The sequence below is a fragment of the Thalassophryne amazonica genome, chromosome 14 (genome assembly GCF_902500255.1).
Source record: "Thalassophryne amazonica chromosome 14, fThaAma1.1, whole genome shotgun sequence".
Lineage (NCBI taxonomy): Eukaryota > Metazoa > Chordata > Actinopteri > Batrachoidiformes > Batrachoididae > Thalassophryne > Thalassophryne amazonica.
Window position 1 is genome coordinate 37,866,736 of NC_047116.1, and position 17,395 is coordinate 37,884,130.

Genomic DNA, 17,395 nt, shown 5'->3' on the forward strand with positions numbered 1-17,395 from the left:
GGAAAAAAAAAAATCCCCATCAGCACAGAAAAACAATAATCACAGAGACAAAAACAAGGACACAGGACGACAACCGAGATTTGAAAGGACCAGTTTATCAGAACACTCCGGAGGCAGCCTGTTTGGCGCCGTCAACGGCCTTGTCCGACAATCCTGGAGGGTGAGGGAGCAGCCCTGCGCAGTCTGAGCAGTCCTGAACAGTTCTAACAGAGCTGGAGAAGCTGAGGGGAGGGGGGAAGACCAGGGAGCGAGGCTTAAGTGTTGATCTTCTGAGGAGGTTTTATCACAGCGACCTTGAAGTGCAGCTGTATTTGGGGAAGCCAAATGAATAGCCAGATTAGCAGACGCCTGAAAGATTCCACAGTTCTGAGAACAGAGTGGCTCTCAATGCATCTGAATGTAGAATGTGGTCTTCACAGACGGTCATAGCGGGTTTCCAGGGCCGCAATCCTGCTCGAGATGTTTTCCAGCGCGCGGTTAACCCCCGCCGACTGCGCAGCCACTGCCTTCCCAATCGAATCAATCATGTAGGGCAGCCTGGAAGGACCGATCAAAGCTGCTTCCACTTTCTTGATTTTCCGGTAAACCAGCAAAGTACCCGCTCCACACATCAGAAAGCCGGTCACCACCAAGCTGAATATGTACACATCTTCGACATCCTCCACAGAAAGCATGTAAAGGCACATGACCTGCCATCTCCTCCACGAGTCCATCACGTAACCCATCACATGCGTCCCGGCAGGACAGGTCGGGTCCTCCGCCCCCGAGTGTCTTGTAGAAAAAATAGTGTCAATTGCGTTCAGAGACCACTTTAACAGATCCATTTTTGTCGTTTTCCAGAAGAGCAAAGCTGCAGCCTCACAGACAACACGCCACAAAAGCAGGAGAGATAAGGAGGGAGGGAAAAGAGAAAAGTGCGTCCGTCTCGGTCGAGTGCAAGCTGGCAAAAAAAAATCTGTATTCAACTGGACACAAGACAAACAACTGACATAATATTTACATATTTATTTACATATGTACAGGTACAAACAAATGTGATTGAGATTTTAACAATATGGGTAGAGATATGTTGATGATGAGATGTGAAAACACAGAAAAAGAAAAGGCACTAAATATAGAAATTTTATACAAATACACCTGGATGGAATTTAGCTGTGAATTTTGGGTTCACAAATTATTGCTAGTACTATTAAGGAAATTAACCAAAGAAACCCACTTTGCATCACTGACAGCAAAGACCATCAGAACACTTCAAGGTTAACTTATCTGGGTCTTTTGGATCAGGTGGATTAACAAGTCCAGTCCTGATCAGCCGTTTGCTGGCCTTCTTTAATTGACCTGCATCAAGGTAAACCCACCAAGTCTCCCAGATGAATACAGGAATGGATCTGTCTCGTTTTCCCAGCAGGGCCGAACTTGATAGTTCAGCGGTTCCATAGAAGCTTGATGAAACAGAAGAAGAAATGATGAAACAAAAGCCACAAGCTAAGACTAAGGGCTTAGAGCGTGAGGAAGAGTGGAAGAAGAGAGCTGAAGAGTAACAAGAAACCAAAGAGCGTGAAAAAGCAAGTTTCTTTGTTTTAGGGTAATTTTAAAGAGGCTACGCACATGGTCACAAGCTCCACCTGCTTGGCATCAGGTTTCTCCCCAAAGGAAAGTTACTTGAAAAATAATGCAACTTTTGTCGTTAGTTAACTATAACAACAAGAAAATAAATTACAATTTCTCTCTTTTCTTAAAATAAAGTATATTTTCATATTGAAAAGTCAGTGTCCTTCCTCTAGGTGACACTGTGGTTCCATCCCAATGTTGGTTGTTTCATGACCTTTGATCTTTTGGTATAGGGCTGTTTGGAATTCTAGGTTTATTGAGCTGTTATCTGTAGGGAGAATCCTGTTGGTGTCTGCACATCCAACTATTTAATAAATTCAGGTTGAACTGGAGTTGCCTGGAACATTTCAAAAAATAACTTTGATCCATAGAAACTGTTTGCTGAAGTTTTCCAGAGGTGCCATAAATTTGGTCAGACAATGTTTGGTAGACTGGTCACTTTGTGAAAAGGTGGACGCTTTCCGTGCCACTTTTGATTCTGTAAAGATATGTCTGTGGCCATATTCACTACACAGTGTTGTGAAAGTGTAGTGACACGGACCCACAACAGGGGGCGCAAATGAACGGTCAATAGATGAGCCAAAAAGTAACAATTTAATGTTGTGAAGGTGCACAACGAATATACAGACAATCTCAGAATATGATTACAGTCAATCCACAAAGGTGACGTGTGAGCAGGCTCGAGGATAGAAGACGTCTGTCCTGAGAAGAGCCGGAACCACACGATTTCCGCCGCCACCGAACCTGGTGAATACTGGAGCCGCCAAGTTCCGAATTCCCAGGTGATCACCGTCCCCGACTGTCGGATCTGGTACTGCTGGCGAAGAACAAAGACAGTCAAGTGTGGGTGTGTGTACACCCCGTAACAACAACGGTGGGAATGCCACCTCCACCTCTAACACAATATTCTGCAGAGTACCGCAGTGATTCCTCAGGGGAAAAGAGTGCCGTCCAGCACTCACTCAGCTTCCACAGACAGAGGGACCGGTACTCCTGCAAACACTCACAATATACAGATTATATTGTAAAACACAAACGGCTGAGTCTATTATCTCGGCGATGAGGTGGAGATGACGTCTGGGTTTTATGGAGTGCGATGATGAAGAATGAGTGACAGCTGTCAGGAATTAATGAGTGACAGCTGTCACTCCCGGCTGTGTCCGTGGCGGCAGCGCCCTCTCGTGCCTGAAGCCCGCACTTCAGGCAGGGCGCCCTCTGGTGGTGGGCCAGCAGTACCTCCTCTTCTGGCGGCCCACACAACACACAGCCTTAGTCCCTCAAAATTCTACTCACAACACCCCGTAATGACAAACCAGACAACCCAGAAGCACTTATAGGCTTCTGTAGCTGTGATGTTTTGCATTTTGTATCACCAGTTATACAGCTTAATGATGAAGTGGTATAGAGAAGGATTTTCTTAAAAAGAAGACCTGAAAGTTCACCTACAATTTGCCAGAAGGTACATCTGAGATACAAGCTTAGATTTGATGTTTTGGTGAAAGAAAATCCTTCTCTGCTCCATTTCATCATGAAGCTGTATAACTGGGGATACAAAATGCAAAACATGCACTGTGCACAATTACTCCAATCCATCAAATATACACACATTATGATATGTAGCCATTTTAAAGGGACATTTTGTGCTCTAAGGCATAGAAACCTCATCAGTGAAAGTTGAGACATGTTTAGGACAAACTTTTAAAAGGACTTGGTAGTATATTGATTCTCATCTTCAAGTTCCAACTTCAACTTTACTCCCATCCAGTTACAGAGTCAGTGCGCTCCCGTTCAGCTCGTAGTGGCCACTCCACCCCTCGCACCCCTGGTTCCTCAGCCATCACCCCAAGTTCTCCACCAAGCTACTCATCTTCATCAAGGACTCCCGGGACTCCACGCTCCCTCAGCTTGATTTCCCAGGAGAGGAAGGTGGCCGTTGTCTGTACGCCACCCAAATCACCTGCCACCACTCCCAAGCAGCTCCGCATTATTAACCAGCCACTGCCTGACTTTAAGAACATCAAGTCCAAAATTGGCTCCACTGAGAACATCAAGTACCAGCCCAAAGGTGGACAGGTAAGAATTTTCACCCACACAACTCCCAAACCCAGTAGCTTGAGTTCAGCTCTGTACCTTTTCACCTATGCAATATCACATGTATACATGTATTTTTAACAGCTTCATCACATTAATGTGTTACTCTCAGCACTGAGAGGCATGCCTTCTGGATTATGTTTGTGAGTCCATCCATGCCACAAAGGTCATATTGAGTAAAATAGGGTACAGCACATCACAAATGATTGCTAGTTTTCACCCAGTGCAGTTGTGGTTTTTGTACCCAGTACCCATGTAGTGTAAATCACAATTCCAGCCACGCATACTTCTACGCCCATCGGTGGGTTGGTCTAAAAATGGGGTGTGGTCAAATGCAATGTGGGTGAATTTCACTTTATGAGACAGCAGAAAGCATTGGCACCATACACCTGCAAAAACCTGTTTGAAAGTCCAACACAGTGTGTTTCTATTATTCATAGGAGTCAGTAATCACATGATTTGTTCATGGTGCAGGCACAACCTTTTGGTATTTCTTAGTGATTAATGTAAATGAAGTCCAACACATGTTCAGTGACTTGGAAATGTTTGAGAAATTAAAAACACACACAAACAACCTTGTTTTGCTTATGTAATATACCATAGACCTGTCTGCCACCTGCTGGATATGTTCGGGCTTATTGCAGGTAATAATCATCATCACATGCTTTGTGGAAATTGAGAGCAGGTGTGGTTGAAGTTACATCTAGTGTGAAATTAGCTTGTTTGTCAGTTTCTTTCATTTCCAAAGCCTAGGTCTGGTGTCCACCAAGACAACCAGTGATTGAGAAAATAGTCAATACCTGCATTACTAAATGAGAACAATAGGTCTCTTAATTTCACTTAATCACCGAGAGCTCTGTTAATCCTGATTACCCCAGATAATTGTGCAAAATTGCATCCGAATGTAGCATAGAACCTTTTCAAATAGGGTATACTGCATTCATATAGTGCATGGGTTAAAGTTCTCGATCACCATGACAGATTTCCGTCATTTGGAAAATTTAACCACACATACGCGTGCGCACGTGGTGTCACATGTATTTTGGGGCCGAAATATGATACTCTCATTGTCAAAGAAACATCCCATTCTGCGCTAATCAAAGCAGCAGCAATGTCTGCGTGGACTGCAGAGGAAGGGACTGTGTGAATTTTCCTTCCTCTCCGCTCTGTTTACTGCTTGCCATGAGCCTAGGCCTTTCTCCTCCCTGTCTTTGTGAGAACATTGACAGACACTCCCCAAGTAGAGCGGGGTGTGGCTTTGCTTTGAACCAATGAAGCATTGATCCGGCTCACTGCTTCGATGGTTTGTTGTATTATTTCGCTTTATCTTAATTTTCCCCCGCTAAAACCCTAAAGAGCATATGTCTGTGAGTAATATTTACCTTTTTTATGTTAAACTGACCTGTTATGGTCTTCTAAAACAGTTGATGGATATATTTTATAACTTAAAAACGGGACAGATGCTAACGTGTTAGCATGTCTATGGCATTTTCAATGTTAAAGTTAGCATTAAGCTGTTCGCATCTCAGCACAGTTTGTGCATTTGTTTTCTGTATACTAAATAATTAATGGCTTAGCGTTTGTTGTCGTAAAAGAGTAAAATGTATTATGAATTGTAGTAGTTTTTTATTTATATATTAATAATAATAATAATAATAGCAACAACAACAAAAGTAATAATAACTAATATTGCTACAATATACTTTTAGAGAAACAGACAAAAAGAACCTGTTAAAACAAAACACAACAGAAAAGGTAAAACCAACTATCAATGAACATAAATGAATAAATATAGAAATAAATAAATGTTTCCTATGAACACCTAGTGACTGTTAAACCTCCACTTCATCCCTATTTATTTATGTATTTAAGTTTAATGACAATTTGTTTCAGTCAAACCACATCTAAGCTGTGTTTTTACACAAGAAAAAATAACAGTAAACTGCACATTTGTGTATTTTTCATGAAAATAACTTATTAAAGATCACATATTACACTTTAGTCAGGCCTTTAAAATACGTTTGTGGACTCTTGCTGTAATATGTTGTCAGTGGTTGAGATAGTTGCTGTAGGCATCTAAAAATGCTCATAATCAGGTTAAACCTGATGGAAATCTTTTTGTGGTGTGTCAGTGATGTATGTATGTGCAAAATAAAACAAAACACTACTCCAGGTATGTTTTTGACGAGAATATAACATCATAACTTTATTACAAGCTCAAACATTGATGTTGCGTGGTAAAGGCCTTTTAATAATAACTCACTTCAAGAAATAATGGCAAAACTCACATGTAAGTAAAAAAAAAAAAAGATTAATCAATTACTAAAATAATCGTTAGTTGCAGCCCTAGTTTGTTTTAGGAGTGAGAGCATTTTATCTATTAAATGTGAATAAGCCAGTTTTAAGTTTCTCAGTGCACATGCATTTTCAAAACTGGTGACAGTGTTACTTTGTGCACAGCAGAACAATGTTGTCAGTTGCTTTAGGCCCTAATTTTGTATTTTATTGACTGTACAGCCAGCAACACAGCATCCATTTGGTGCATTCACCGGATTAGAACTGATCAAAATACTACAGAAGACAAAGAATTTTTACTTCACAGTTTGAAGTGAGTTTTCTTTGTTTCAGAGGGCTTCATACCCATTAAAATTCACCACAATATACAAAATTTGACTTGCTCTTTTAAAAGATTTCTGGGGGAGCACCCCCAGACCCCCCATAATCAATAGTGTGTTTTTACTTCACACTTTGAATTGACTTTTATTTGTTTCAGAGGGCTTCATACCCATGAAAATTCACCAAAATATACAAAATTTGACTTGCTCTTTTAAAAAAATGTGTGTGGGAGAGCCCCCAAACCCCCATAGTTTGAAGTGAGCTTTCTTTGTTTCAGAGGGCTTCATACCCATTAAAATTCACCCAATTATACAAAATTTGACTTGCTCTTTTAAAAACATTTCTGTGGGAGATCCCCCAAATCCCCATAGTTTGAAGTGAGTTTTCTTTGTTTCAGAGGGCTTCATACCCATTAAAATTCACCAAAATATACAAAATTTGACTTGCTCTTTTAAAATATTTCTGGGGGAGCACCCCCAGACCCCCCCTAATCAATACTGTGTTTTTACTTAACAGTTTGAAGTGTTTTCTTTGTTTCAGAGGGCTTCATACCCATTAAAATTCACCAGAATATACAAAATTTGACTTGCTCTTTTAAAAAATTTCTGGGGGAGATCCGCCAGACCCCCTGTAATCAATATTGTGTTTTTACTTCACAGATTGAAGTGAGTTTTATTTGTTTCTGGAGGCTTCATACCTGTTAAAATTCACCAGAATACACAAAATTTGACTTGGTCTTTAAAAGATGTTCTGGGGGGCACCCCGAGAATCAAGACTACACCCCGCCCCCACCACCCTTTTATGTACCTTTATGTTCAAGTTTTGCATTCTTTTTATGCTTTGTCTGTCTCTCCTTAGAGGCTATTTAGAATAGATTTGTATACTGTATAATGTGTTTATTGTATTTATTGAGGAAAAAAGAGTGTGTGCCCCCACTACAGCACATTTTAGGGAATTGCTGGCATTGATTTTTGCCAGGAAAAAATTTCAGTCAGATGAAAATTTATTGCTTTAACCCATGATACAGTGTCATCTTACTGCTAAATATAATTATGACACAGGAATGTAAAAGAAAAGTGCTTCACGCTGACGTCTCAGTGAGGGCGTTTTCGCTTTAGTACTTTCCTTTGCCGGGCTTTGTGAAAACAAGTCTGCATCTGAAATTGTGTTACCTATTTGCTGCATCACATTTCCGGGGTGTCTGGAGGTGAACGCCTTAAACTGTGGCAAATATCTTGTTTTGTCATGAGTCTGAAACACAGTGAGCTCTGAAGCAGGAAGGCATTGTGATGAAAACAGCAGTGTGTCATCCGAGCTTACAAACTTCCACTGATGACCTGATTAGGAACCTTACAGCCTAACAGCGTTTGACTTGCCTGATCTCTGCACCACATTGTGCATCATCCTCCAAAAGGCTGCCTGCCATTTGCAGGACTGTCTAAGTCCCTGGAAGAATCATTTCTGTGTGTTTGAATTTGTTTTATATGTGCAAGCATGCGTGTTGGGTCATACATAATCAGTGAGGTTTATCAGAACTGGCACTGTCATTGCTAATCTGAAAAGAACAGCAGACTGGTTTTACATGGGATGACATTTCATGACATCCCTCCAAAATTCTAGAAATTTGTTACATTTTCTCCCTAATACTTGATTCAGTTATTTCAAATTTGTCATTTTGACAGCCGTTTGGCAAAGTCCCTTGCTTTACTCTGATGGTCACATTGAAGGATTTGATTTGTAGTTGTTTGGCTGTGTGTCACTTTTGTGCAATTGTTGTCTGGAGCACAGAGTATCTTGTTAGAGGGGCGCATCCTCATTGCATGCACACAGAAACTATTTTTTCACAACAGTTTCAGCTCTTGATTTGCACAGCCTCTAACAGAGAGATTCAGATGGTCAAAGAATTCAATTGCACTTGCTTTGTAAATTTGTTAGAGTGTAAAGGGTGTTAACACCTCAAGGAAAATGTTATCTGTACAAACTATCTGTAATTTCCGTTGTTGATGCACATATAGACCATGGGTCAACACGTGCATTTATCATTAACCCATTTGATTTGTGATTTGCATGTTTGGTTAGCAAAATTTACACCAGTTTCCCAAAGTTCATTAGCCATCAGCAGTGGTGGGCACAGTTCAGCTAATCCGATAGCAGATAATTATCAAAGCTAATGTTTTTGCTATCGGATTAGCTTTTCAGATGTTTTGAAACCATCATCGGACCAATTATCTTCCAATAAATTTAGTTCCAATAACTTTCAGTCCGATAACATTGTTTTGCTGGTAAAGTTTAACGGTCAAAAATGTTTGTACATAAACCCTAAAATCAAACATTTTAGTCCGTTTGTTGTACATTTGTAGCAGACTGGCTGCCTGTCACTTGCTGATGATGTCATTGTTAAGTGCAAAATGTGATTGGTCGGTCAACGCATGGAGCATTTTGGGTAGTGTAGTTCAGGTTTCACTTATAGTGACTTGTCCATTGACACAAAAACAAAACAGACTAGTTTTAACATTACTTCATTTTATTTCTTTGTGGCTGTAATTTAATTGCCAAGACTCGGTGGGGGAGAGGTGCTCTCACAGCGCAGCTGTGTGTACAGAGGAAGAGACTTTTCTTCACTTTTAGACACTGTTTTGGATTTAAAAAAAAAAAGGACAGATTCTTTATTCAGATGAATCCCACTGTAACTAACAGGTAAGAATTTATATTTACGTGTATTTTACTCTGCCAATCAATGCATTAATGGACGTATTTCGGTTGTTTAAGCCGCAGGGTTCAAAGCGTGTGAAAAAAGCAGCAGCTTTTAGCTCGTAAATGACGGTGTATCTAATACCGAGATAAACTGTGACTTCTGATACTGTGTTTTACTGCTTTTGAAAGATGATGACAGTGTTTGGGGTTTTATTTTTTTATTTATTCATTTTTCGTGTGTTCTTTGTGTTTGTGATCGTTGAATTTACCCAGCAGTCCCTGCAGCGCTTAAAGTGAAACTGATTTATCAGAAGCAGACACTGTAATCTGATGTGGCCATGTCCAAATCAATACTAATAGCTATCGGTTATCTGTAATAAAGATACATTTTTTAGCAGTTTATCGGTTTATCGTCATAAAAGATAACTTTTCAGTTATCTGATTAATGGTTATCGAGGCTAACGTTTTGGTTAGCTGTGCCCACCACTGACCATCAGTGAGGATAGGAGTGTAAATCAACTGGTAAATCAATAGTCTCACCTTCTGGCTTGGCCATTTACAGTGGCGGTCTGGTACAGCATCCACAGGACCTCAGACCCAGCCCCAAGCTATCTATTAATCTCACGCTCCCAGGTACCCCTTGCATGAACAAGACCCCAAGGTACTTGAACTCCTCCACCTGGGGCAATAACTCTCCCCTGCCCAGAGAGGAGAATGCACCCTTTTCTGACAGAGGACCATGGTCTCAGATCAGGAGGTGCTGACCCTCATGGCAGTCACTTCATGCTCAGATGAAGCCAACAGAACCACATCAGCCACAAAAAGCAGAGATGTAATTCTGCCAAATTGAACACCATCCAGTCCCTGACTACACCCCTCGATAACCTGCCCATGAACATCACAAGTTGGATTGGTGACAAGGGGCAGCCTTGGCGGGTCTAACACCCACCCGGAACAAAGGTTGGGTATCGAAAACTGGTTCTTTTCAAGAACCATTAAGAAATGAGCCACCGACATCGATGGCCTTTTTGCTTAGCAATTCAATTATCGGTCCTTCAGTTCAAATTACGTCGGTGCGGCTGTTGTTTTTGAGGGTGTTGATCGGGAAAATGCTCATTTCTCTACATTGAATGCAGGTCTGCAATCAGCTGCTTTTGCAGAGGCTCTCCTCGAAGCGACGAAGCAGGGCTCCGACCCGCTGCTTCATTGGTTCTCTGCTTTGCTGCTTTTACTAGCAGCAGGTCCGTAATTTCTTCATTAACCCCCCTCAAAGCCATTTAAAGATGTCAATCTTGAGTCACCTTTGTGTGGATTAAAGTCACTAACTGGGACTCTTGTCTTGTTGCAGGCATGAAACGAGAATTGTCCTCCGTTCCGTTCACACAGCTCCAAAGTTAGAGTTAGAAAAGTTAGAAAAGTTAGAAAAACAGTCTGGTCGGAAATAATAACTTCAACGCGAATTGCCATTTTAAATCAAATGATACCTCTTTCCAAATGTAATACAGACAACAAACACCAATAGACCAAAGCCATTTAATCATATCTTTAATCATATCTTAGATCTTGTTCTGACTTATGGTATGGAAATAGAAGACTTAACAGTATTCCCTGAAAACTCCCTTTTGTCTGATCATTTTTTAATAACATTTACATTTACCCTGATGGACTACCCTGCAGTGGGGAATAAGTTTCATTACACTAGAAGTCTTTCAGAAAGCGCTGTAACTAGGTTTAAGGATATGATTCCTTCTTTATGTTCTCTAATGTCATATACCAACACAGAGCAGAGTAGCTACCTAAACTCTGTAAGGGAGTTAGAGTATCTCGTCAATAGTTTTACATCCTCTTTGAAGACAATTTTGGATGCTGTAGCTCCTCTGAAAAAGAGAGCTTTAAATCAGAAGTGTCTGACTCCGTGGTATAACTCACAAACTCGTAGCTTAAAGCAGATAACCCGTAAGTTGGAGAGGAAATGGCGTCTCACTAATTTAGAAGATCTTCACTTAGCCTGGAAAAAGAGTTTGTTGCTCTATAAAAAAGCCCTCCGTAAAGCTAGGACATCTTTCTACTCATCACTAATTGAAGAAAATAAGAATAACCCCAGGTTTCTTTTCAGCACTGTAGCCAGGCTGACAAAGAGTCAGAGCTCTATTGAGCTGAGTATTCCATTAACTTTAACTAGTAATGACTTCATGACTTTCTTTGCTAACAAAATTTTGACTATTAGAGAAAAAATTACTCATAAACATCCCAAAGATGTATCGTTATCTTTGGCTGCTTTCAGTGATGCCGGTATTTGGTTAGACTCTTTCTCTCCGATTGTTCTGTCTGAGTTATTTTCATTAGTTACTTCATCCAAACCATCAACATGTTTATTAGACCCCATTCCTGCCAGGCTGCTCAAGGAAGTCCTACCATTATTTAATGCTTCAATCTTAAATATGATCAATCTATCTTTGTTAGTTGGTTATGTACCACAGGCCTTTAAGGTGGCAGTAATTAAACCATTACTTAAAAAGCCATCACTTGACCCAGCTATCTTAGCTAATTATAGGCCAATCTCCAACCTTCCTTTTCTCTCAAAGATTCTTGAGAGGGTAGTTGTAATACAGCTAACTGATCACCTGCAGAGGAATGGTCTATTTGAAGAGTTTCAGTCAGGTTTTAGAATTCATCATAGTACAGAAACAGCATTAGTGAAGGTTACAAATGATCTTCTTATGGCTTCGGACAGTGGACTTATCTCTGTGCTTGTTCTGTTGGACCTCAGTGCTGCTTTTGATACTGTTGACCATAAAATTTTATTACAGAGATTAGAGCATGTCATAGGTATTAAAGGCACTGCGCTGCGGTGGTTTGAATCATATTTGTCTAATAGATTACAGTTTGTTCATGTAAATGGGGAATCTTCTTCACAGACTAAAGTTAATTCTGGAGTTCCACAAGGTTCTGTGCTAGGACCAATTTTATTCACTTTATACATGCTTCCCTTAGGCAGTATTATTAGACGGTATTGCTTAAATTTTCATTGTTACGCAGATGATACCCAGCTTTATCTATCCATGAAGCCAGAGGATACACACCAATTAGCTAAACTGCAGGATTGTCTTACAGACATAAAGACATGGATGACCTCTAATTTCCTGCTTTTAAACTCAGATAAAACTGAAGTTATTGTACTTGGCCCCACAAATCTTAGAAGCATGGTGTCTAACCAGATCGTTACTCTGGATGGCATTTCCCTGATCTCTAGTAATACTGTGAGAAATCTTGGAGTCATTTTTGATCAGGATATGTCATTCAAAGCGCATATTAAACAAATATGTGGGACTGCCTTTTTGCATTTACGCAATATCTCTAAAATCAGAAAGGTCTTGTCTCAGAGTGATGCTGAAAAACTAATTCATGCATTTATTTCCTCTAGGCTGGACTATTGTAATTCATTATTATCAGGTTGTCCTAAAAGTTCCCTAAAAAGCCTTCAGTTGGTTCAGAATGCTGCAGCTAGAGTACTGACGGGGACTAGCAGGAGAGAGCATATCTCACCCGTGTTGGCCTCTCTTCATTGGCTTCCTGTTAATTCTAGAATAGAATTTAAAATTCTTCTTCTTACTTATAAGGTTTTGAATAATCAGGTCCCATCTTGTCTTAGGGACCTCGTAGTACCATATTACCCCATTAGAGCGCTTCGCTCTCAGACTGCGGGCTTACTTGTAGTTCCTAGGGTTTGTAAGAGTAGAATGGGAGGCAGAGCCTTCAGCTTTCAGGCTCCTCTCCTGTGGAACCAGCTCCCAATTCAGATCAGGGAGACAGATACCCTCTCTACTTTTAAGATTAGGCTTAAAACTTTCCTTTTCGCTAAGGCTTATAGTTAGGGCTGGATCGGGTGACCCTGGACCATCCCTTGGTTATGCTGCTTTAGACGTAGATTGTGGGGGGGTTCCCATGATGCATTGTTTCTTTCTCTTTTTGCTCCGTATGCATCACTCTGCATTTAATCATTAGTGATCGATCTCTGCCCCCCTTCACGGCATGTCTTTTTCCTGGTTTTTTCCCTCAGCCCCAACCAGTCTCAGCAGAAGACTGCCCCTCCCTGAGCCTGGTTCTGCTGGAGGTTTCTTCCTGTTAAAAGGGAGTTTTTCCTTCCCACTGTGGCCAAGTGCTTGCTCATAGGGGGTCGTTTTGACCGTTGGGGTTTTTCATAATTATTGTATGGCCTTGCCTTACAATATGGAGCGCCTTGGGGCAACTGTTTGTTGTGATTTGGCGCTATATAAGAAAAAAGTTGATTGATTGATTGATTTTTCCCCCAAAATGAGATCTCTGTTCTTTATGAATTACATTGATGTTGATGTGCAGCAAGAGCTCACCTCAGAGGCTATGGAGTTACATTAATCTCATTAATATCTGAAAGGAAGTACTTTGACAAAAACTACAGATTTTGTTTATTTCTATTTATGTCCAGAGATCTAGAATCCAGTGACCATGTACAGATTTTAATTTATTTTTATTTATGTCCAGAGATCAAGGATCCAGTGACCATCTCCAGATTTTATTTATTTTTATTTATGTCCAGAGATCAATGATCCAGTGACCATGTACAGATTTTATTTATTTTTATTTATGTCCAGAGATCAAGGATCCAGTGACCATGTACATATTTGATTTATTTTTATTTATGTCCAGAGATCAATGATCCAGTGACCATCTCCAGATTTTATTTATTTTTATTTATGTCCAGAGATCAATGGTCCAGTGACCATGTATAGATTTTATTTATTTTAATTCATGTCCAGAGATCAAGGATCCAGTGACCATGTACAGATTTCATTTATTTTTATTTATGTCCAGAGATTAAGGATCCAGTGACCAATTTCATATTTATTTACTTTAAGACTTAATAAAATATTGTTGACATAGAAAATCTGCAAAGCCTACTTTTAGTACACAGAAAATTCACAGGAGGTGTTGATAAGGGAATTGATAAGGAATCAGATCAATAAGCGGAATTGATAATGGCATTGATATCGATGAAATCTTATCAATACCCGCTCCCTACCTGGAACAGGTCTGATGTGATGCCTAGAATGCTGACAGAGCTCCTACTTTGTTCGTGTAGAGACCACCTTGCAGCAATTCTGGTGCCCCTTCCAATAGTCCTGGTTGGCCACCTTTCAAGTCCATAAAACACAAGTAGTTGGTTGGACTAGTTGGTCATACTCCTGAGCCCCTTCTCTTTGTAAGTTAATTATTAAGATACCAAAGTATTAAAAGCTCATAGTTGAATTTTTCATGGCTGTAGTGTTTTTGTCTTTTTGTACTACAACCACACAGCAAATTAAGCTTCGGCCATCAAAACTGGCACATAAGTTGATCCTGATCCTGCTGTCTTTGGTTCTCAAAGGTTTGGGTTAAATTTAAATGTTTGAACTTCAGTTGGAACAAAGGAACCAAGTGACAGCTCTGTAGTTTAAAGAACTTATTTGTCTCCTCATTTTTTTTACCCTGTACTTTTATTCTTGTGAATGGAGGACAATTTATTGTCATTTTTTTCTTTGTAAGTCAGTGTTTCCTTGGTTTCATTGACTGTTTGATTTCAACATCAGTGGATTCTTCTGTCTTCCTTGAAGATAAGAGCAGCACACCTCTTTCATCACCGCTTTTCTAACTAAAGACCTCCCAGTGGGAAGAATACAACAAAACAAAAAAACAAGCTCTGTTTGGCAAAGTATCTTTAGGTACTCATAGACAGCTTTATTGTTCTAAAACCCTTTAACAAAACTGAAGCTTGCTATATGGCACGTTTAGCCCATCAACCACACAGGTTTGGCCTCTGAATTTAATTTATGCTCATCCTTTGTGTATTGCTATGTTGTAACAGTTTTTTTTTTTTTCAAATCATTGCACTGCTGAGATATTTCTTTCTTTTTCTACCCATTATATGTTTTATTGGATTGTAATGTATTATTGTTGGTTTTAAACACTGTACCAACTGCCATGTGTCTGCATCACTCTCCTGCTTTTCCCTTCTTACAGCTGCAGAATCATCCACCATAGCAGTACCCTCACATTTAATTTTCTTTGCACCATATACTGCGCAGTCTCAGCATTTCATTTCACGTTCATGCACATCTTGACTCTGTCAACAAGCACTGCAGACCAGAGGCAAATATTGACAGGTTATTCTTCATCATCCATCATCCGTACAGTGCCCTGTCACATTTTCCTGAAGGTTTTATATTGATGTGAACAATTCAGTTTCTGTACATATTTTAGCGATTTTTTTTTTAATCTGTGTACCACAGCATGTTAAAGTTCTAAGTTAATAATGAAGCTGACCTTGTCATGGATAAAATTGTACAATAATGGAATTACAATCAGAGTAAATTTTTAATGGTAAGCTAAAATTTGGCCAGGTTTTGCTGTCCTTGTTATTCCGTTGCTGTAGAATTGCCCTAATGCAGACTGTGAGAAAAGCTTTGATTTGAGGATAATTATATGAAGTAAATGTTGTAGGTACTACAGCACTTTTTAGATCTGGTTCCTAATTTTTAAAGGGAGGGCAAAAAAGTATTTGGACAATTCACAATTGAGCTGTTTCTCCTCATTATAAAACTGAAAAAGAAGAGATAAAACAAAGAAGTGAAGTGATAAAACATCTACAGGTCATTTCAAGTGTTGCATATACCTTGAAGTAAAGTTAAACCAAGTTAAAAATAAAAATAAAAAACATAAATCGCATGGTGCAGTATGGCAACTTTGCTTGGAACAGGGGGTCCTGACAAGTTTGCCTGAACTCCCAAGTAGAGAGGGGATCCACTCAGTCACAAAGACCTACTTTGCCTATAATTTAAGAGGCTGATAATACAAAAGTCACTGCTTATTTCTTCAGCCAACACAGTTGTATGATTGTCACATAAAGAAAGCTCTTGTACAAAACGAAACCCTGAAGATCAATCTGTTCTTTGGAGCTTGAAGATCAAGCTGTTCTTTGTAGCTTCTCTTACTCCTCTCCTTTGTGCGTGCTCACTTGAAATTAATATAACAGTGTCGCACTGTTTTCATTTCTGATTTCACAGATTTTTATGAAACACATATCTGTTGACTTTTCAATGAAAGAAGAAGTGATATGCTGTTAAATTACTCACCTAGCTATGAGTAAAAGTCTACACTAGATGATCACATGACCATTAGTCGTTGTCAATAAATTAATATGGTCAAATCTAAGGGTCCCTTCACACATAACACGATTGAAGCCGACTAGCGCACGAAGGAGGAAATGCATGCCATTCATGAAAAATCGGAGCTGCCTCTAACGCCTCATACACCTGTTGCTACAACTATTCATGCACACCAGCAGCCAAAAGTAGGAGAGTGGCCTGTGAGTGCCCATTCGATCCCTCTCGCGGCAGGTGTCGGCCAGATTCCTTCGTACTTGTATTATCTGCTCGATAAGAGGGATTCAGTAAATTGCAGTGTTTTTTATGGTGTGCGGGGTTTTTTTTCTCCACGGGAGCAGCGAGATGTGGTACCACACGTTCCAGCTGCTCGCACTGTGTTTGTGCACGTGCACGAACCCATCACTGCTGTATCGGGCACGCCTGTCCGACTGTGTGTCCCTCCTGACGTCGGCTCAGTGTTTTCGTGGTTCGCTCATTTGGGCTGTTTCGCCGTAATTTGGCCACATTCATGCTATGTATGAAGGGGCCCTAAGCAGTGAAACTCAAAATTGACTTTAATTAAAAAAGCAACTTTAGACGTACAAGTTGACAATATGGCATTAACATAATAACATGTCTGTGGTTCTACTAGATGCAAAGTCCTGAAGTGAAGGGAGTGCTGAGTCGTAGTGGATATTGGCCTGTTCTCAGTGAAGCAATCCTTGCAAGGGGACCTTGTCTCTGTTTTGATAATTGTGCATGGAAATCTGAATTGCTCGGCTTCATGAAAATTTATTGAGTAGTTCAGTACTCAGTACAAGCTAGTCTTGGAGTATCAAGCAGGTGTCTTGGAGTCTGTTGTTATTATGTCAAACATTTGTGTGCCAAGCTCAAGAAGTCTCTATGAGCAAAAACATGATTTTGCACTCATTGACCCCATGACCTAATGATCTAATGTGCAAATCAGGTCGTTGTTGCAATGCCCCCACCTCCGACAAAACTACCCATGTGCAAAATTTGATGACCTAAGGGCTTTGAAGATGAAGCAACAAATGTTCAGAAGGACTGATGTGCTCTTGACTATATCCCCTGAAAATATTTTCTTTGGCTGTACTGGGGATAAAAATAACAGAACACAGATAGCTGTAAAGCAAGTGACAAACACAGTAAATTGTCCAGTGATGTCTGTTCATTGCAGTTGAGGACAACACAATAAAAGTGCT

The 17,395-nt window shown here is 40.1% G+C and overlaps 1 protein-coding gene across 1 annotated transcript in view; it reads left to right on the plus strand.

Annotated features, from left to right (window-relative positions):
- Positions 1 to 17,395, plus strand: part of map2 (microtubule-associated protein 2) — a 235,391-nt gene that overhangs the window by 152,318 nt on the left and 65,678 nt on the right. The window contains exon 14 of the mRNA XM_034185765.1: positions 3,459 to 3,684. Coding sequence (XP_034041656.1) covers positions 3,459 to 3,684 — 226 coding nt within the window. The remainder of the gene's footprint in view (positions 1 to 3,458; positions 3,685 to 17,395) is intronic.